General features: G+C 39.1%; 1 protein-coding gene across 17 annotated transcripts in view; it reads left to right on the top strand.

Moving 5' to 3' along the window:
• Positions 1-21,690, top strand: part of enox1 (ecto-NOX disulfide-thiol exchanger 1) — a 153,437-nt gene that overhangs the window by 106,858 nt on the left and 24,889 nt on the right. For all 17 annotated transcript variants that reach the window (XR_007039026.1, XM_047370811.1, XM_047370818.1 and 14 more), the window contains 4 exons: positions 5,769-5,936; positions 6,264-6,470; positions 9,178-9,411; positions 18,068-18,280. Coding sequence is in view for 16 of the 17 variants with exons in the window: in XM_047370811.1 (XP_047226767.1) it covers positions 5,769-5,936; positions 6,264-6,470; positions 9,178-9,411; positions 18,068-18,280 (822 nt within the window). In the remaining variant the exon portion in view is untranslated. The remainder of the gene's footprint in view (positions 1-5,768; positions 5,937-6,263; positions 6,471-9,177; positions 9,412-18,067; positions 18,281-21,690) is intronic.

Below are 21,690 nucleotides of genomic sequence, written 5' to 3'. Positions count from 1 at the left end.
TCAGACATGGCATTCTGCAACTAGTTCCTGAATAGTTAAAAGATGTAGTTTAAAAGAAAAGTGATGTAGCCAAATGGTAACCTCGTCTCTCACTGGGGTTCAGATGGTTCTGTTGGCATCAAATTATAGATTTGTTCATCATTATTAAATACAGCTGGTCAGGGAGCACACTGAAAATTAGTTCACTTGTTCCCGAAAATTAGTATACAAATTTCAGATTTGGGTTTAGGTGGAATTTTAAGATAGCATCTAACGTTTCTCACATGATTAATAAGGCTAGAAATGTGTCCAGGTCACATTCTGATTTTTGTTTCAATCAAGATTAAACTCAGGGTAAATTTAAAACTCATGCTTTTGCGCCTCTGTGGTGCAGCAATCACAGCCAGATGTCTCACAGCCAGACTGCTGCGGCTCACGTCTCCTGGCATTTGTGCCTTAAGCCGTTTTTTCAATAATCACATTTACAGGCTTAAACACTTATTTTTCTTCCTTCAAAGCATCTTTATCTTCATTTATTTGACCTGATTTTACTCTCCCTGCCTCTGTGTGTGTGTTTTGTTTTGCCTTTCTCTGTCTCTTCCTGTGTCTCTGTCTCTGGCAGACACAGCGGAGCTCGGAGCCAGAGAAATGAACCTGGCTCGGCTGATTTTTGGCTCCGAGAGAAGAGCTGAGAGCAAGACCAACCTCATGTGATTATGATGAATGTGTGACACAAAGATATGCAATTTACCTGTCAGGGTTACAACAGAGGGCACTTTAATGAGTTTTTCTAATACATGAAGAATCTCTTAATGCATGCCAGCAGCAATGGCTTAGATTCACGCTTGATTATCTCTCCACATGTTTTTTTTTCCTTCTTCTTTTCAATAAGCCTGAAGATGTCTGATAGTTTGTGAGGTGTTTTTTTCTTCAAGCAAAATGCTGCACATGAAAACATCTAACAGCTCTACAGCCTGCAGCAGTGTAATTTAATGCTGAGTAAAAATGAAGATATGTTAGGAATTACTGTGGTTGAACTAATCAAAAACTAGATGCTTAGAAACCATGCCTCACTAGGAAAATAAGGTTCCACAGGAGAGTTTTAAGAAATACCAAGATAACAAAGGAGTTTACCTAATTGTTACAGCATGCCAACTAAAAAGAACATTATTCAACTCAATAGCTCTTCTTTGTAGCCCAAAATCTTAGCGCAGCACATACCTGTGAATGTCAATACCTGAGGGGCCATTATAGTCCATGAGTGTTGGAAGGTATTTCAAGGTTTTCCAGTTATTGTTCCCGTTCCTGATCCTTTTACGACTAATCTAGCAAGTTGTTCTCTAAGGATCATGAAAATCTGCTGCAAAATTCATTTACCATGCATTAAACTTTCTGAGTTAATTTTAATGCACCCTTTCTGCCCTTCAGTTAAAAATGGTGCAGGAAGACAAAATAACTAGAAAATGACGCTCACCTTACCACACGTCTGATTCTGACATACACAGTCTGATCACCAGCTAAGATAGGTGGCCACAGATTTTTTTTTAAATTTAGCAGCAGACCGCCACAGCTCACATCACCTATACCATTCATATGTGCCACTGTTATTGAATGCAAACAACTACAACTCAGACATTACAGGAATAATGTAATGATAACATTATTTAATCACACAGTACGCTTTACAAGCGCCTAATTTACCTCCCAGTGCTGACTGCTTAAAACTGATGGTATTATACTTTCTGATACATGAGGCTTATAATTATCTTGTGGCCACCCATAGAGTTTTGACATTTATTGCCAGATGGTCAGCTGATCCTTAAATATAATGAAAATAAATAATTAAAACAAGACTGTGGCATCATGGCGAAAGTCAGTGAGTCAGTCATTTTCTATACCGCTTATCCATAGTGGGTCGTGGGGAAGCTGGTGCCTATCTCCAGCAGTCTATGGGCTTAGGTCCTTTGGTGTTTGCAGCAAGATGCTGCATATCTTCTATAAGTCTGTAGTGGAAAGTGTGATCTCTTCTGCCATCATCTGCTGGGGAAGCAGCATCAGAGCCAGAGACTTAAAAAAGCTCAACAAGCTGATAAAGAAGGCTGGCTCTGTTCTGGGGACTCCTCTGGAACCTCTGGAGATCATTGTGGAAAGAAGGATTCTTCATAAAATGAAGAACATTATGGAGAACCCTGAGCATCCTCTTCATGAGACTGTCCTACAACAACAGAGTGTCTTCATTCAGAGGCTTCTTCAGATTTGCTGTAAGACGGAGCGATACAGAAGATCCTTCCTGCCCACAGCCATCAGCATCTACAATGGCTCTTTGAAGAAACCTACATAATATGAGCTATAACAACATTTAATTTCCCTTTGGGATTAATAAAGTATTTTTGAATTGAATTGAGAGGCGGGGTACACCCTGGACAGGTCGTCAGTCCATCGCAGGGCAACACACAAACAACCATGCTCACACTCATTCGCACACCTAAGGGCAATTTAGACAGACCGATTAACCTAACAGGTATGTCTTTGGACTGTGGGAGGAAGCTGGAGTACCCAGTGAGAACTCACGCATGGATGGGGAGAACATGCAAACTCCATGCAGAAAGACCCCCCCCCCCCCCCCCCCCCCCCCCCGACCAGGAGTCAAACCCAGGACCTTCTTGCTGCAAGGCAACAGTGCTACCAACTGCGCCACCATGCAGCCCCGTCTTGGCGAAAGTGGCACTGTGAATTCCATACTTCTGATCTAAATACACACAGTATTCCAGCTGGGAGTAAATCAAAAGCAATGTACATCCTTCAAAGACATAACAGGACTTGATATTTGATAAAAGCACCTTAATTTCTTTATGTAACAAATTTTTCAATATATCAGCATACAATGGCTTGATAGTAACTTTCACTTAATGATCAAATTAAGCCCAAAGCAGACTTTTACCATCTTTATGCTTCACACATTCTTTAATCAAGGTCCTTGGTGGCATACCTCCATCTTCTGTCTCATCAAATTATGTTATTGGCTTTTGTGTAATTAACTGACCAATGCAAATGTGACAATGGATTAACGGTTTATAAACTAGAGTTTGCATAAACCACAATGAGATTTTTGAGATTGGAGTTGTTTTGAGACAGTATAAGTACATGCTGGCCGTGTCTCTGCTTGGACTAGCCATTAGCTTTAGCTTCTGAGACAAACTAAACGGGATATATGCTAAATGAAGACACCAACAGTTATGTACAGGTAAGACATTAACTGCTTTTTATCTTTGTACAGACCCTCCCTTCAGAAATCCTAAACTAATTTTAATATCTTACTGGAAGTTAAATCTCATTTTGTAGAACTTCAAATAGTTTTTACCAGAGGCTAAAGCTAACAGTGATGGAGTGCAGAGCCACGAATAAAATTGACTTCTACCTTCTTAAAACTACTCGCATCATAAAACCTTCTGTGGTTTGTGCAAATACTATTTTAAAAAACCTTTAACCCCTGCCACGTTGTTGGTTGTTTGCAGATACCCCTTTTCCACCAACGCAGTTCGTAGCCCATTCCAGTTCTCGAAAGTAATTTTGAACCTGTAACGTGTGTTTCAACCAATAAACAGAGGATCCAGAACATAAATTCTGGTTCAACTCAGGCACTGCAGAAAACTTGGTTTTTCTGCATGAACCACAAAGTTACCCATGGGTGAGTCAAAGCAGCAGACAATAGAAGCAAGAAGTATGGCGAAGACTAATAACGTACCGTATAAACATTATTTGTATGTTTGCAAAAGCACACTAAACACGCATTTCCATCACACTTGCGGATGCTGAACCAAATGAAAACATTGTACCATTGTTCTTGCACTGAGTTGCCGTCTCCTTTTTATTATTAACTGCAGTTTTTCTGCATTAGAAGGAACATTGTGCAGCTCAGCAAGCTCTGCTGTCTCACTACTAAGCTGTGTAACACCCACTGTTGAAGACTCCCAAAACTGGTGGAAACACGCGCCGATGCTGAACAAAACACCAAAGTTCGAAGGCAGGTGAATCGAACTGGTTCAAGAACTAGTGTTCCTTCTGTGAAAAAACAATAAAATACATCTATGCTTATTTAACATCTGTGGTCCTTAACCCTGGTCCTCAGGACCCACTGTCCTGCAAGTTTTAAATATTTCTCTGCTCCTGAATACTTAATTCAAATGACTACATTATTTTCTCAGCACGCCATCAAGTTCTGCAGAAGCCAGTGATCACTCAAGAAAGCTGAGACCAAAAATCCAACTTTTTAATATACATGCAAATCACTATATGCAGTGCACTTTACCCTGAACATGGCATTTCCACTGTGAAACATGGTAGTGGCAGTGTCATGCTGTGGGAAGATTTTTCTTCAGTAGGGGCAGGGGTATTGCTCAGAGGATGATAAAGAATTGAAAAGGAGCTAAATACTGGGCAAGGAGGCTTATCTTCCAGCAGGTCACTGACATGAAACACACAACCAGATCTATAATGGAATGATTTTAAATCAAAGTGTTAGAATGTCCCATTCAAAGTACAGACCTGATTTTAACTGAAAATCTGTGGTAAGACATTAAAATTAATTTTCACAGATGCTCCCCATCCAATATGACTGAGCCTGAGCTGTTTTGCAAAAATACATTTATAAACCAGGCATAATTTTCCTTCTACTTCACATTTACACTCTATTTATCTTGATCTATAACAAATTAGTACAAGTGGCAAATCTATGTACAGTCCACAAAAACAGGTTTAACCTATCGCCCCATCATCATTAAGTCAACAGGACATGTGCTGCGGATTGTTTTACTGTGTTCTGACTGTTCAGACCAGCAGGAGTAAAAGCTTTCACAGTAAATCAGGGCTGCATTCTATCAGTTCTCTGTACAGAGAAACATAAGACACATTTATTTCTATTAAATTATTGTAAGGGAACATTTATCATTTCCATTGTGACAGCTCCTCTCTCTTGTGATTTGAATCACTTTATTCCCAGTGGAGTTGCGATTGTGTGGGCAGCTGTGGAGGAGGATTTTCTGCTGACGTTTTGTTCCTCCCGCTCCCTTGTTATTGCAGTGTTGAAGATGGGAATGTGTGACGCTGCACCACCCTCCTCCAGCCTGCCTGCTCTATTTTCCTCAAGACAGGAGAAGCATTGCTTCTGTCGCCTCTGTTTTCTTATTGTTTATCTTCCCCATTCTTCCTCATTTCTTTGTCCTGGAGAAAAGACGCACTGTTCTTCCCTCCCTCTCCTCCACCTTTCCCATAAGACCATTTCAGCTGATGTTTTTACCACAGATCCAATCTGCAGCTTTCTCTTCTCCTATCTGGTACATCCCAGATATGGTGTTGCTTTCTTATCACTTTTGGTTTTCTTTCCTTTGTTGTCTGACCTACTTTTGAGGCTGTAATCTTTTTATGTCTTTGATAAGTTAGAGAACAGTATATTATCTTATTCTTTCAAATAGCATTGTCTTTAATATTGCTTAGAAAAAGTATTTTAGTAAAAAACAAAATGCAGCGTTAGCAAAAGCCAGCATAAGAAAGCAACGTACACAGTAGGGCAGTGCAATTTCAGGAAGCATAAAGCTCGTCCTGCCCATTCTGATATCTTTTAAGACGGCAATATGAGAAGACTATTCAAAAATATTCTTCCAAGTAGCTAACAAAACAAATGTCACATTAGGTATTGCCTTTGTTGAATTTAACAGTGTAAAATTGTTTCATCATGCAGATCTTACACAATCGGTTGTTTTCTGTTTGTTATTCTGCTGTCTGTCCTACAGACTCTCTGTGTATCCCAAGATTTGACCCTGGTCTGGGCATCATTGCACCAATAAACCCCATGATGGCGGGCATCAGCCTGGTCCCACCTCCACCTGTTCCCCCCGATGTGCCTGTCATTAAGGAAATTATCCACTGCAAGAGCTGCACTCTCTTCCCTCAGAACCCCAGTAAGAACCCATCAACGTGCCCTGGACAACACTGTCAGATACGGCATGGATGAAGATGGTGGTTTTCTTGAAGAAATTCAAAGCAGATGAATCATACATTAAGGCAATTAGACTGATAAGGAAATGCAGAAAGGCAGTACAGGAATAAATACCAAAATATCAATAGACATATAGAGCAATGCCAAAATACTTTCTGAGAACAGTTACTGCAGCATTCTTATAACTAACATACAGATTAATCCTAGTACACCAGTTTAACACACAAATTGTCAATGATTAAAGTACTGAAAAATGACACCTATGATGGTGACTTCCCATGTCCTTCAGATCTGCCCCCTCCATCGACACGGGAGCGCCCCCCTGGGTGTAGGACTGTGTTTGTGGGAGGCCTGCCCGAGAATGCCACAGAAGACATCATCAGGGAGGTGTTTGACCAGTGTGGGGAGATCACTGCCATCCGCAAGAGCAAGAAGAACTTCTGCCACATTCGTTACAGTGAGGAGTTTATGATTGACAAAGCTATATACCTGTCAGGTGAGCAAATCTAATTGAAGCTTTTATATTACCTCTCCTGAGAGGAATCCAAATTTAGGCTTAGCATCTTCTCCGAGCAACGCATTGAGTGAGTGTCTCATTGTTTACTTGTATCATTGTGTATATAAAGAGGTTTGCATTAACTCTTAAATCCAAAACAAAGTGCATTCTATGTTGATTAAATATGGGAAAACTCTTTCAAACTTAGGATAATTTAAAACGCTTTCAAACTTAGGATGATTTAAAATTTTCCAGGAATTTTGCAAGCTTATTATTAACATGGCTAAATAAACCAAGACTGTAGAACCAAGGTTGTAGAGGTTTTGTCAGGAAGTCACCAATCATATTACTAACTGACATGGGAATTTGAGGCTACATTCAACATTATTTAAGGCTTCTAGTGGTATTTTGATGTCCGCTGACTCTGGGACATCCACTGTAATGGCTCTCCTGGATCTTGCCTGAGTATTTTGATAAACAGACTCTGGGATGTAGTTGGCCCATCAGGTGTGGCTCAAGAATAGTTTAACCACCATATTTCTGGCAGAACATTTAATGTTTTTGCAAGCTAGATTATGTCAGAACCCAACAGCCTGCTGTGTGGTGTACCACATGGCTCAGTTCTGGGACCTGTTCTCTTTCTTTGTATATTTTCCCCCTTGGGCCAAATAGTCAGGCAGTTTTTTGATGTATATCATTTCTCATGATATTCAGCTCTACTGTTCTTATAGGCAAATTACATATTTAAAGTTGTCCTCCTTGACAAACTGTTTTTGCTATATCAAACAGTGGCTCTTTGACAACTACTTGCAGGTGAACCCTGATAAAACAGAATCCCTAATTATGGCCCCTAAGAACAAGAATAACTGAAATCAAGCAATACCTTGGTGTATTGACCTCCTTAATCAAACCGAACCTCAGAAACCTTGGTATTTTATTTGATTCGGCCATATCATTAAAGTGCCATTCTTGTGGATTAATTAGAAATGTTTTTTGTTTTTTTTTTCAGTTAAGAAATACATATAAGCTTCAAACTCTGGTGTGAAAAGCTGAATTAGAGATGAGTTAGAGATGAGCTTTTCCTCTCATATTGATTACTGTAACAGACTTTTTATGTGTTTGAATAAGAAGGATCTTGACCGCCTCCAGTTGGTACAGAATGCTGCTGCAAGTCTTATATCCAACATGCTAAAGAAATGGCACAAAAGTTCAGTTTTCACCTCTTTACCTTGGCTACCAGTACATTTAGAATTCATTTTAAAATTTTAGTTTTTACTTTTAGAGCCCTGTGTTATCAAGTCCTAGCCCCTAGCCTATATCTCTGGCCTTTCAGAGCCTTCTGGGTTTTTTAGGCCTGTTTTTATTGCAAAGCACTTTGTGTCTCAGTGAAAGGTGCTATATAAAAAAAGTTGAATTACTTTACCTACTTTCTTTCAAACTCCTGTTGGCCCACCTGAGTAAGCAAACAATAAACTATCAGTTTGCTTATCGCTGTGGAGTTGGAGTTGAAGATGCCATCATACACCTGCTTCAACAAACCCACTGTCATCTGGACAAAGCCAGTAGCACTGTGAGGATCATGTTCTTTGATTTCTCCAGAACGTTTAACACAATCCAACCTGATTTGATTTGTCAGAAACTCCAGAAGACTCAGGTGGAGGCCTCAACAATCTCCTGGATCAAAGACTACCTGACAGACAGACCGCAGTTTGTGAGACTGAAGGGTTGTGAGTCTAACCAGGTAGTCAGCAGCACAGGAGCACCACAGGGGACTGTACTCTCACCATTCCTTTTCACTCTGTACACCTCAGACTTCCAGTACAAGACAGACTCCTGTCATTTGCAGAAATACTCGAATGATTCTGCAGTCGTGGGGTGGATCAGAGATGGACAAGAAGCTGAGTACAGGAAGGTGGTGGACCGCTTTGTGGCATGGAGTGGAAACAATCATCTCATTTTGAACATGACTAAAACAAAGGAGATGATTGTAGATTTTAAGAGAAACAGGAATAAGTCAAAAACTATTTCTATCATGGGAGAAGAGGTGGAGGTGGTGGAGGAGTATAAATACCTTGGTGTTCACCTGGACTACATCATCTACAAGAAGGGACAGAGCAGACTGTACTTCTTGAGGAAGCTTAGGTTTTTCTGTGTTTACAGCAAGATGCCGCATATCTTCTATAAGTCTGTAGTGGAAAGTGTGATCTCTTCTGCCATCATCTGCTGGGGAAGCAGCATCAGAGCCAGGGACTTAAAAAAGCTCAACAAGCTGATAAAGAAGGCTGGCTCTGTTCTGGGGACTCCTCTAGAACCTCTGGAGATCATTGTGGAAAGATGGATTCTTCATAAAATTCAGAACATTATGGAGAACACTGAGCATCCTCTTCATCAGTCTGTCCTACAAAAACAGAGTGTCTTCAGTCAGAGGCTTCTTCAGATCTGCTGTAAGACGGAGCGCTACAGGAGATCCTTCTTGCCCACAGCCATCAGCATCTTTGGAGAAACCTACATGATGAGCTACAACAACATTTAATTTCCCTTTGGGATTAATAAAGTAGTTTTGAATTTTGAATTTTCTTACATTAACCAAGAAATGTTTAGCATGCAAGTCTATGGGTCTGGCTTAGGAAGTAGAGATGGAGACTGGGCTATTAGATGGCATCCGGGGCTTCTGAGAGTTAACCACACTTCCTTGTTTTTTGTTCAGGATACCGGATGCGCATTGGTTCCAGCACTGATAAGAAGGACTCTGGGAGGATCCACGTGGACTTCGCTCAAGCCAGAGATGACCTGTACGAGTGGGAGTGCAAACAGCGTCTATTAGCAAGAGAGGAAAGGCATCGGCAAAAGATTCATGAAGAGCACCTGCGTCCGCCGTCTCCTCCTCCCATCGAGCACTACTCTGAACATGAGGCGGCACTGCTAGCAGACAAACTAAAAGGTGAGCAACCCTGAGAAAAACAGTAAGGTTGGATTAAAAACTGAAGGTGATGCCAGCGAAACATAATTCTGTTTGGTGCTAAAGGCTAAGGCAGTTCATTATGAAGTAGGAAGGAACCATAATCACTGGTGAATTTATTGACATGTTTCAGAAGGAATAAATTGAGATGTTGCCATGGATACATTGATTTTATCAGACATACTAGTTTATAAGCATGCAAAGTTCCTAAAGATGATGCAGAAAGTATGTGTTTGTATTGTACAATGTGTTGTCAGACCACCTGCTCGGTGGTAATACCAAATGCAAATGAATCTTCTTGGAAGCTGCACAGTTACTGATCTTTGTCTATCCTGTCTGTGCCAACAGAGGAACACGCTGCTCTGTCATCAGGTTTTTGTTTATAAAGTCATGTGAATGTTGCAAACATATATATATATATATATATATATATATACACCGTATTTTCCGCACTATAAGGCGCACTTAAAAACCTTTAATTTTTTCAAAAAATGACAGTGCGCCTTGTAATCCAGAGCGCCTTATATATGGATCAATTGGTTAATTGGTTGATCCATACTGGTTGTACACGGCGCTCTGTCAAAATGTTTCAGTACGACTGGTAAACTACAAAGCCGCACCGCTTGCAGCATTATGGCTACCGTAGTCAGGGGCGTCGCCGAAGTAATAGCGGTAAACATCTGTACTGTGCTTACTCCTAGTCCAACACCATTTGTGTGTGTATAACGTTTGAATGTAATGTTGCAGGAATTGCCTGAACTATATGTGATTAGAAACTCAGTGTGTGGGGTGTATGTTTCGTGTGTGTGTATGGAAGATGTTGACATTACTCCTCCGGACAGAGGTGGCGCTGTGTGCTGCCGTAGCTGAGAATCAAGAGTGAAGGAGTGACGTCGGTATTATTGTGTGTGTGGGGTGGGTAGAGACGGCGACCGGAGCAGCGGTGTATGAGTCTGTAAGCCCTGTGTTTTTACGTGCTGCAAAGTCATTAAAAAGAACCCCGAATCTCGTCAACAACTCAGTATTTTGATGCTGTTTCTTCATGCTCAACTCAGCAACGTATGAGTGAGGTAGTTAACCCCGAGGAAACTAGTAACTTCGGCCCTGGAGGAAGCGTCTCCCCTGTGTCATCAGACTACGGTCAGGGGACAGAAACAGGAAAGGTTAACAGTACTAACGTTTGATTTAGTGCATCAAACTGTTTCTTTTACGTGTTTACTGAATCAGGGAAAAGTTCCCTTTCACGTTTTAACTAACGTTTGATTTCAACTTCAACTTCATAGACTCCAATGCATTCCTAACGTGTGGTTGGCTCTATTCAATAGAATTCTATGTAGAGGAGACCTTACCATGAGAGTGAATGGAGTTATCAGAACGCTGGTTTGTAGTGTATTAATAAAGTTTGACTGACTGACTTATCTGACTGTTTTGTTGACATTCTCTTTAGCACAGCTCCATCTAGTGGATGCATAACGCAACCCCAGTCAAACGTTTGACTGCAGTAGCTTCTATTCTATGCGCCTTATAATCCGGTGCGCCCTATATATGAAAAAAGTTCTAAAATAGGCCATTCATTGAAGGTGCGCCTTATAATCCGGTGCGCCCTTTAGTGCGGAAAATACGGTATATATATATATGTTTTTTTTTTTTTTTTTTTGTAATGAAAGTAATTGTACCAGGACTATGGTTTAGATGTGTGTTTCAGATGCGGGAGAATGAAAATGTGAACTCTTTGGCTCTCTGTGTTGATTACAGGTTTTTTCAAAAATATTTTATCTTAAAGGTTCTCCATTTTCCCAAATCTCTTCTAAACTTTTGTCTCTGCACTTTACATGACATTCTTGACATCTGAGTAGGCAATATTCGTCTTGGACTGCGTGAATAGTCTCATCTGTACGATCCACAAATCACAAAACAAGTTGATGCCAAAACGTGTTTTCAATTTTCAGATTGTGGTATAAGGCCATTTCCCCTGCTCTGGTTTCACGTAGCTCTATTTCAAAATCTGTAAGGTTTGTACTTGTCAAACAAGGATTGAGGAGCCCAGAAATAAATGCAGATTCTTTGAAGCACAGTTTGCGAATTAATTTTACCTTTTATTTTCTTTGTAAAATTTTAACCAGAAACAGACAACAGGTTCATTTCCTATAGAATTGTAAGGTGCCAAAAGCAAAAGTTGCTCAGTTAGGAAGTCAAAAATACAAAACATTGACGTGAAATCAAAATGTAATGTAATAAATAAAGGAAAAAGTGTCTAATTCAAATGTAAAATCAATGCATAAACCAATGCCTTTATTATTCGATGTTTTTGTCCTTCACAAATTTGAAGTCAGCAAAAGAAGTCTGGAAAATCCAAAATTTGCTCAATTTTCTTTTACTCCATGCACATCTAGGCCTAGAAAATATCAAACCCTCTCATACAGATCAGGACTTTGGTTATGATAAAGTAGCCAGATAAAATGTACCTGAGGCTTTCCCAAAATGTCACTTTTCATGTTTTATGTCCAAACAAGGTACAAGTTCATCTGTTACAGATTACATGCATCAGTGGTGGTGGTATAATGGCATAACAATAATCTAGGTTTAAGGAACACAGCAACTTGCTGTAATTAACTTTATACGACCAGCATAATATTTTTATGTTGGATGAGATGTTAACAAAAATCTTGTTAGCTAAAGCCCTATATAAGAAGAGAACATTATTAAAAATAGGCAGGTAAAACCAAATCTTAGGGTTACCCCTAAAAGATATATCAATCAGCAGGAGGTCAATTAGGTCATTTTGTTTTCATAAAGGGTCATAATCTGACATGTTTTATGAGTATAAACAGGCCCAAACAGGAGATTAGGACTGAAATCAATAGAAATATAGTGTAATGCTAGGTTTCCAGATAATACACCTGTATTAGGACATGTGAAATATTAGCCATATTTATGAAAATGAATATCCATAATTACATAAAAAATTACATAATTACATAAAGAATTACAATTAAAAATAAAGGCATACTTCATGGTTTACATGTATTTTAAAATGTGTAGTTATAGATACAAAACGGATGTAAGATCCCTGTGTACATCTGAACTGAGTACAAATAGGGGGGTAGGGGTGATTTAGACTGACCTTGAAGGTATAGTTTGAACTTTGGTTCAGTCTCCTCTTTTCTTTTCTCTTTCCCCGAATCCCGCTTTTAAACATCTCACCTGGTTCTTCTGCACATCAGAGGATTGGCTGCAGAAGGAACAGCGTGGGAGTGAGCTGAATGAGTTGTGGATTGAGAAGCTTGGGATGAGTTATGTTTGTGGAGGAGTGTGAAGGTCACTGCTCCTCCTCCGTCACGTATCTTCCGCTCGGCTGTGTCTGAAGCTTATCTTTCCTGGATATTTCCCGCATATTTGTATTGGGAAGCTGTTTTGTCCTCACTGTGTTCCTGGAAAACAGGAAGGCTAGAATCAGTTAGGTAATTAAATGCAATTCAGTCTCATCACCACGTATTGTCGTTATTACTGTGATAATTTATTTCTCCTTAAACATCTGGAAAGCATAACATTATGTACCACCCAGTGTTATTTTTGTTTGAAGCTTGAAATGAATCTAACTATAGTGGCACAATTTTTCGGCTAATAAACGTGTACAGTCTGTATTACATAAGATCCACCATAAGAAAATTGTGAAACAAAAAACTATGCATCTCCACATCTACCACATTTTTCTATAACCCAGCACACGTAAGCAGAAAATCTGCGTATTATTAATGGATTCATTTTCTAAAGAACGAAGGAATATTAGGGTCACATTTAGGAAAAAACATTGATGCAGGTTGGGCTTTTATTGTTTCTAATATACTTCTTTTTTTTTTTTGCTTTTCCATTACAGAAAGGTTGAAGTCAGGTTTCAAAAGTAAAGTCAAAATGTTAAGGGAAAAAAAGTGAATTTCTATTTGAGGACTAAAATGAAAATAATGAGAACAAAGTGGAAATAATATCTTGAAGAAAAGGCAGAACATTCACACTTCTGTATGTGCGTCAGGAAAGCCTACTAGCTAACTAAGAGTCTGTGTCCACAGAGTGTTAATATGCAAAACATGACATGTCTTCTATTTGATCCAGTTTCTAAAGTATAATATTATTGGCTTATTTTCACAAGACAGATCTTTGCGCCAGTGTTCGTATGATTTAACGGCTACATCTTCATCTCAGCATTGCGGCTTTATTCTTAATATTTTGAACTTTACTGTCAATATGCTTTTCCCTGTTTGTCCTCATCATTTTGATTTTTTTCATAACAATTCGACTCTTTTTGTTGTCATTTTAACTTTATTCTGAAAAAGGTAAAGCATTAAAAATACTTCCTTCTCATTATTTTTTTTCCTCTCAGTGACCCTATTAGGATCTCGGTCTAATTAAAGGTCCAATGAAGGTTTCTTCATTTTGCTGTCGTACAGCTTCTCTTTACTGCTTCCTAGGTCATAGTTTGACATTCATTTTCTCACAGCATTATGAAGAGAGAATAGTCTCATTAATGTTGCCAATTTGTATTTAATAGTTTACAAATGTCTAGTATGATATGTGTGTAAGTGTTGTGTAGTAGCGAATGATTAGTGGATTCTACAATCCACAATGGGTTGTCATCGGATTAATGTGGCTTTTCTGTGGGTAATGCACCCCATAGACCTAATTCATTTTATTTTAAAAGATTCAATAAGACCAGATGAATTTACAACAATGCATCAACCTTTAAACAAACAGTAATTCAGACTTTTATGCATTTTATCCATCTTTGCTTTTATCACACTTTCTCAAGTCTATAAACTATTAATTCCACCCTGATGCCTCTAGATAGATATGAAGTAAACTATAGGTTTAGTCTGAAAATGCTTTGAAATCCTCTCGTGTACAGAAATAGTTCTATACATTAGTGGTGAAGTCAAAAAATGTTTTGGCATACAAAGTACCATAGGCTGGGTCAAGCACTCATCAAAACTTGCTAGTCCAGAGTTAATACTGCTTCACTTTAGGCGCTCATGCAGTGCAGCAGCAATGTCACAGTATGCCACGGTAGGAGATCTCTGCAGTCTGAACTTTGCTTGTTTCTTTTCCCTCCCTGCTATCGTTAGCCATGTTGTTCTCTCTACATTCTCTTTTTGTTGATGGTACTGAGCAAATGCATAGAAGTGGGTTCTATGCATGAGGTACTGAGGGGAGTGCTGGCAGACATTGGGGACTCCCTGTAATGCACTGCACTTATGAAAAACCTTTAGATGGTTCTAAATGATGCGTCAACCATACTATTCAGCAGATTGTTGTTGTCAATGTCATTGATGGCATAAACTAATCCTTGCGGTCCTTTTCTGTTCCTGTCGTCATTGCCAACTGTCCAACCTTAATACTCACCAAAGGGGCAAACACCAGCCAATCAGAGGAGGACTGCTGATGACACATCTTCAGCTGGCAGTGAGTCACAAAAATGGTTTAAAAAACGAAACTAAAATCAAATTTAAACACTTGTTTCACCAAGGCAGCTGTGAGTGATTTAGCTTAGAAAGAGTATGTGTTTTACCATCGCTTGACTGGTTGAGGAGAGTTCCCTGGCATTCTTTAAGAAGTAGTGTTATAAAGACATCTAGTGGTTGAAGTGCAGATTGCAGCTAACTGAATTTACATTCTCTTAAGTGTAATAATTAATTATATGTATCACCAATTAATAAATAGATGTCACATATCTTTGTTTTTCCTGGTTTATTTAGTGATTAAAGGACAAGGAATTTAATAAAGCAGATAGGCACATCGCTGGGGTTGTGCAAAATAAAAAAAAAATTGTTTTGAAGTTATTCCTAAAATTAAACACTGTAATTCAGAAGCAATAAATTGGACCATAAATGACATACAAAACTGTAATACCACCAATCATAATCCAGATATACCTAAATTAATATAGATAAGATTTCCGTTTTTGCTGTTCCAAGTTGGTGCTTCGCTTGTATTTCTGCATCTTCGAAAAGCAGCTGCATATTGCATTGATTTGTTAATATTTGCTTCTCTGTAATCTGAGCCTCTGTGCAGTTTTTTTCTCCCACCCTGTAATACCTACATAAACAAGCTTGTTTTCTCTCTGAATAACCCTTTTCAATTCATTCTTCCCCTCAGACAGCAGGGGAAATAAATTTCCATTCTTCCCTCACTCGTCCCTGTTCAGCAGCGTTTCATTGTTGCTCGCTGTAATGTGACTGTAATCTGCTGCTGAGAATGAATGGGCCTTTATCAGAGCTGGGGCAAGTGTCTTCTTACAGGTTGTGTTGCGCTGGGTATTGAGCTCATTAAATGGCGTCTAATTCACTCTGTTCTGTGGTCTTCAGTCGCTCTGTGGCATCCTTCAATTATTATTCAAATAGGGGAAAAAAGCTGAAGACGGATGCCTGCAGAGACTCAGATCTTTAAAGCTGAGGATGTTTGTGGGTTAAAAAGTTGAAAAATCAAAACTGTCTTTGGTGATCCGCGGCTGCGGCTTAGTTTGCACGGCCACGAATAGTGAGGGCCTATAGGGAAGGATTTTAACTCTCACTTCATGCAGTTCTGTTTGCTTAGCTTGGTTAGTGTTAAAGGTCCAATGAAACAGCTTCCACATCTTTCCTCTCAGTCACCATTTGGTCTGTTGTTGCTTGAAATAAGATTCTCAGCATCAGTAAACATTTTATTTTTAAGCTTCTGAACAATGAGGCATGGCAAGTTTATTTGTATAGCACATTACAATATCAAGACAATTCAAAGTCCTTTCATGATGAAAACAACAAAAGAAAACGCATAGTAAAAAGTACATTGCAGTAGCTTAATCCAGGAAAGTAAAGAAATGTTGGACAGCCGATTGTGTAAAATAAAACAGGCAAAGAAAATTTTTCCATGGGGATTTCTTCTTACCATAGACAATCTTTGCTTTAATGAGAGCACTGGAATCAATGATGTCTGAAATTTTAGAATGGAAGTTATCTATCCACTCATTTCCTAAGTTACAGGATAATGTGGGAGTGAAGGGTTAGACTTGATTAAATGTTTCAGTTGTAGTGTCCTTAAATAAGTGTTTTCCTATAATACCTCTTTGGCTAATTGAGTCGATGGAAATGGTGCTATCAAAGATAAAAAGTGGTCAGATAGGGAAACAACAATTACAAAGACCTTGGAAATGTTTTGACACTTGCTGATGATCAAGTCCAAAATATGTCCCATTTTGTGTGCTGACTGTTTAACATGTTGAGTCAAACCATCATTTTTGCATGTTTTATATAGTTTGTTTGCCCCACTATCTTAGAGGTTATCAACATGGATGTTGAAGTCTCCCACAATGATTAAACAGACATAATTAACACATATCACAGATAAAATGTCACTGAAATCACTGAAAAGGTTTGCTTTGGATTTCGGAGGCCTGTAAACATTCAGAAACATGGCTCAAGCAGGGCCCTTTACCTGGACAGCAAGATATTGGAAAAAAGTCAAATTTGCCCAAGAACAACTTTCTACACTTTTGTGAATTATGAAACAAGGTGGTCACCCCTTCCCTATGTTATGTTCCGTGCTCTTACTGAGAAAATTGCAACTGGGAGGTGTTCACACGATCAGTGTAGGTGTGTCACTATTTTCATCTAATCATGTTTCTGTTAAAAACATAATATCAAGATTATTCTCAGTAATGAATTCTTTGATTAAAACAGATTTTTTCTGACAAAGATCTAATGTTCAATAGAGCAAGTTTAAGTGACTTAGTGGCTGGTTTTGTTTTGGTGGAAAGTTTCACCTGACAAGAAATAGATTTTACTTTTTGCATTTCAAAGCGACCTTTTTGGACACAGCAAAATAAATGACAGACACGATCAAACTTTTATCAGACAGAAAAAACACAAACTCGATCGGGACCTGTTGCAACCCTCTGCAGTGCATGACAAACTCTGCCTTATACAGATTACTGGGCTCATCCTTCTCACTGTGTTAAACATGTTACTGGGACAACAGCTCAAACGGCGATAATTAAAAGACTGAAGGCAGTGGTTCATTACACTACAAGTGTTAACAAGTAAATACAACTTCATATAAGCAGGGCTAACTAACCATTTGATGCTACATTCACTGGTAATCGGAAAAGGCAAGATTGTTCGCTGACACGTGGACAACTCAGCTTCAATTGTTAAACCAACAAATTACCATATCTGGGGTGGCAAATGGGTTGGCCAAATTTATTCAAAAGAATAAAACAGAGAGCAAGGGGAGAAAGCGTCTGGGCAAGCAGAGAGGCGGAAGCAGATGAGGCTGATTACAATCACAATTTAAAGAAGCTGTGAAAAATGTGTGTTTTTAAACAAGCTCATCATGACAGGTGGTAATGCATCCTGAATTCGCCAGATAAATACCTACCCAGATTACTCAAATGAACTAAAAGTGCTTCCAAAGTCTTTAGATGTCTTTAATGTCATGAGCTGCTATCTGCTCCTCCTGTGGTGAGCTAAAAACGATATATTCTCCATATTTACCACAATTCTCTTGATTATTAGCTCTCTTTTTCACTGGAATGAGAGGGAGCTAAAACTATCCAAACCTGTCAGGTTTAAGCTGCCAGATTTAGTTCAATCGTCTTACACTGTTCCCACAGACGACAACAAATTCAGCGAGGCCACGGCGGTGCTCTTCACCTGGATTGACCGGGGCGAAGTCAACCGCAGGACTGCCAACCACTTCTACTCTATGATCCAGTCGGCAAACAGCCACGTTCGCCGGCTGATGAGTGAGAAGGCCCTGCATGAGGAGGAGATGGAGCGGGCCAAGGAAATCTTCAAGAACGCTCTGATGGCCATATTAACACAGTGTAAGTATGTTTTTTAAACTTGATATAGTCACAGTGAGAGAACCTTTCAGGCAGATGGTAAAATGTCACGAGGAGCATCTTCGCCAAAATAACGGTAAGCTATGGAGTTATTAAGGTAAGCCAGACTGATGCGTTTCTATTCAGACTATTAGCAGTGTCAATAGGATGTTTGAAGAAGTTGACAAGAGCAAATATAATAGCAAGAAACAGCAGGGGTATGACTGGTGAAATATTCTGAATTTATTTTCTGATTCATTTTAATCTGTAATGTGGGGAGGTTACAATTTGTAATATTTTATTATTAACACCTTGTTAATGAATAGATAGCATAATTTCTAACATCCCTACCCCATATGAGTGCACCAGAGTTGCTCTCACTGCTGTAGGGAGTGGCGCCACAGCAGATTACAGATGTGCAGACCATAAAGCCATTTTCAGCACATCCACTTGAAAGCCAGTCTCTATTTAATACATTTACTCTGCGAGCATCTCAGACTCGTCTCCATGACAACACTCTCTCATCCGTCTCCCCATCAGCGGCGTTATCCTAAGCTCACTGTGCTGCGGAGATGAGGTCAGTCGCACAGACGTTTCAGAGGCAGTGGTGCAACAGCGTTGTGACCTTTTCATGGCCAAGCAGTGGAAAACTCCAGCACACAGAGCCTGTATCTGTGTTCCTGTTGTCATAGATTACCCAGCATGGCTTTGGAACAGACCAGGTTCAACAACACTCATTTATCATCAGCTCAGAGTCCTCATTTTACAAACTGTATGGTTTTTACTTCTAGTCAGTGTTCCTTTACAGTAACGCATCACTGACGGCTAATGTTATTGAATTTAGCTATAATTATATTAGCAAATACAACTCATGCATATAACAGAAGATTAGGGTAGTACAAAACTTTAAAAAGAGACCCCAAGAATTTCCTTTTGAGCATCTCTGCTAAGTGTTCTGCATCAACAGTGATTGAGAATATTTCAAGCTTTAAGAAAAATTACAACTCAAAATCAACGTCCTGGTCCAGTGACAAGGTGCAGACATTTTTTGCTTGGTGGCTAATGAGAAAATATAGAGGAAGCTAGATGGAGCAACCCAAAATGAGAAAATGTCCTCTGTTGTTGTTGTGTTTATGTTGCATACAAATCACATCACATTACGTTTAGGGCGACCTTTCCATGACGACCCCACCCGCATTGATGTAATACTCATTTGTGATGGGGAAACAACCAGAACCATGTAGTCGTGCAGGTACTAATGGAAAAGAGCCGTTACATACTTTGCAAGAACCAAGAAATTGTCATGCTGCCTGCCACCTTCGCCAACCTCCAGCACAAAAAAAACAACTGAAAGAAAATCCCATTAGATTAAAGGAATAAATTGATATTTTCTGCATCTATGTGTATCTCTGGCCTAGATTAGAATACATGGAACTCCAGTAGCTTAGAGGGCTGCTTTGCAGCTTTTTGCACTCTCACCCGTATGCTGATTCAATAAGCGTCCATTTATATGTTGGTCATGCAGGTTGTAGGTCTGAGCTGTCTGCAGCCTCCACCTGAACAGTCCGATGCCATGTTGTTTTCTGTTGTATTTTATCTGAGCTACAGTAAGCGAGAGAGACACAGCAGTGTTGTAACACTTTCACTTCATCTACCTCTCCATAAAGATATCACGTTTGTGATAAAAATTGCCTTTTATTTTCAAGTCCGAGAATGACGCACCGGGTAAGATGGATTAAACCAACTCAGAGGTTAAAGAGGGTTGTGGAACTGAGCCATTAATTCTAATATTTATGTTTTGGTTGTGTGTTTAAAACATTACAATTAGTTTTTTTTAAATGTCTGACTGCAGTGAATGATCAGATTTTTTTGGGGTCAAAATATAGGGGGAGCAAAAACAAAAGGTTTCTCCTAGATTTTTAAAAATGGGGATGCAGTTGCTCCAAGTCTTGTTCCATTGTGCAGTTGCCTATGTTGTCATTTCTGCTATGAGGACTTCCCTGGAGTTCTGCAATCAGTTTTCTTGTCTGTAAGTATGAAATGGCCTGGGCAGAAGAATTGCTTGCCACCTCAAGTAAATGAACACATTCCTTGGTTAATGCAGAGTATGTAAATGCCTTCATAGTAGCTAAAATCCCATTGCTCATGACCTATTATTAAGTGCAATTTTTATCAATTTAGCTGCAATGCACAAAACAGTTTTGTCACCACTTAAAGATAATTTTACCATTTAGCCTACCAGCCAACATGAGTATGTTGACCAAATATGGATTTTGAAATGAGTACTTACTAGGCATAGCCTTCTTGTATGGGTTAATTAAAAGCCTGTATTAACAAGCCAGTTCATTACCCTGTGTAGGTTTTTGCTGGGTCTGAAATTGGTATTCAGAAAATCAGTTGAAAATGTCAAATCCTCCTGTCACATGTGGATTTTCCCCTGGGCAAGGCACTTAACATTAAGTGCCTACGTTTGTCAGTGTGATTGGGTCAATGTGGCTCTAGTGTAAGGTGCTTTGAGTGATCAGTATGACTGGAAAAGCACTATGTAAATCCAGTTCATTCACCATAATAAGCAGGGACATTATGAATCCTATGGTCAGCTCCACATGGGCCTATTTTCCAGGCAATTTCCTGCCTATTTTGGTCCTACGTGTAAATGGTGGCTGGCTACCAAAGCTGGCTTTAAAAAGATGAAGAGATTATTCTTCGTTAATTAATCAATAAACTCGTTTTAAAATTAAGTTTTACATTCATGTAAAAATCACAGATATATGTAGATTCAAGACAAAGTTTCATTTCTGGCACGGGGCTAACATTTGCATGTCTAAAAGTAGAAATGGAAACGTTTAGTTGTGTTTCTGTTCGTTTACACAACAACAGCACGTTTCCTCTGAACATGACACAATTTGAGAACAGGTTCCAGAGTGTAATGGTTAAAAACATCCAGGTTTCCGCTGTCATGTAGACGGGAAAAACAGAATCTTTGTTTAAAACCCACAGAAGATGAAGAGTACCTACTTAATCTAATGACGGTTCTCCAACAAAGTGCTCATTTCCTCCCTTGTTTTGTCAGCAGTTTTGTTGCGTGTGAATGGATATCGTAATTAACACATTGTCACGTAGATGTGTTAACAGAAACAGAAAATAGAATCCCATTTTCAATGGATCATAATACAAAAATATGTAGCATCATTTACTTTGCAGGTTCAAATATTTGTGAGAGAAATAAAGTACCAAACGGTAAGTACTGTGCTGTCAAAGTTTGCTTGTTTTGTTTTTGGTTGGTTTTTTTGACTGTCCTTGTTCCGAAGAATCACATCAGAGATAACACTGACCAAAAGACATATTTTGTTTTAAAGCCTGAAATGTTGAGTAACAGCAAATGTAAGAGCAAAACTTTAAAGGCAACATTT

The sequence above is a fragment of the Girardinichthys multiradiatus genome, chromosome 7 (genome assembly GCF_021462225.1).
Source record: "Girardinichthys multiradiatus isolate DD_20200921_A chromosome 7, DD_fGirMul_XY1, whole genome shotgun sequence".
Classification (NCBI taxonomy): Eukaryota; Metazoa; Chordata; class Actinopteri; order Cyprinodontiformes; family Goodeidae; genus Girardinichthys; species Girardinichthys multiradiatus.
The sequence above is the reverse complement of the archived record's forward strand: the minus strand, read 5'-3'. Positions and strand labels throughout refer to the sequence as shown.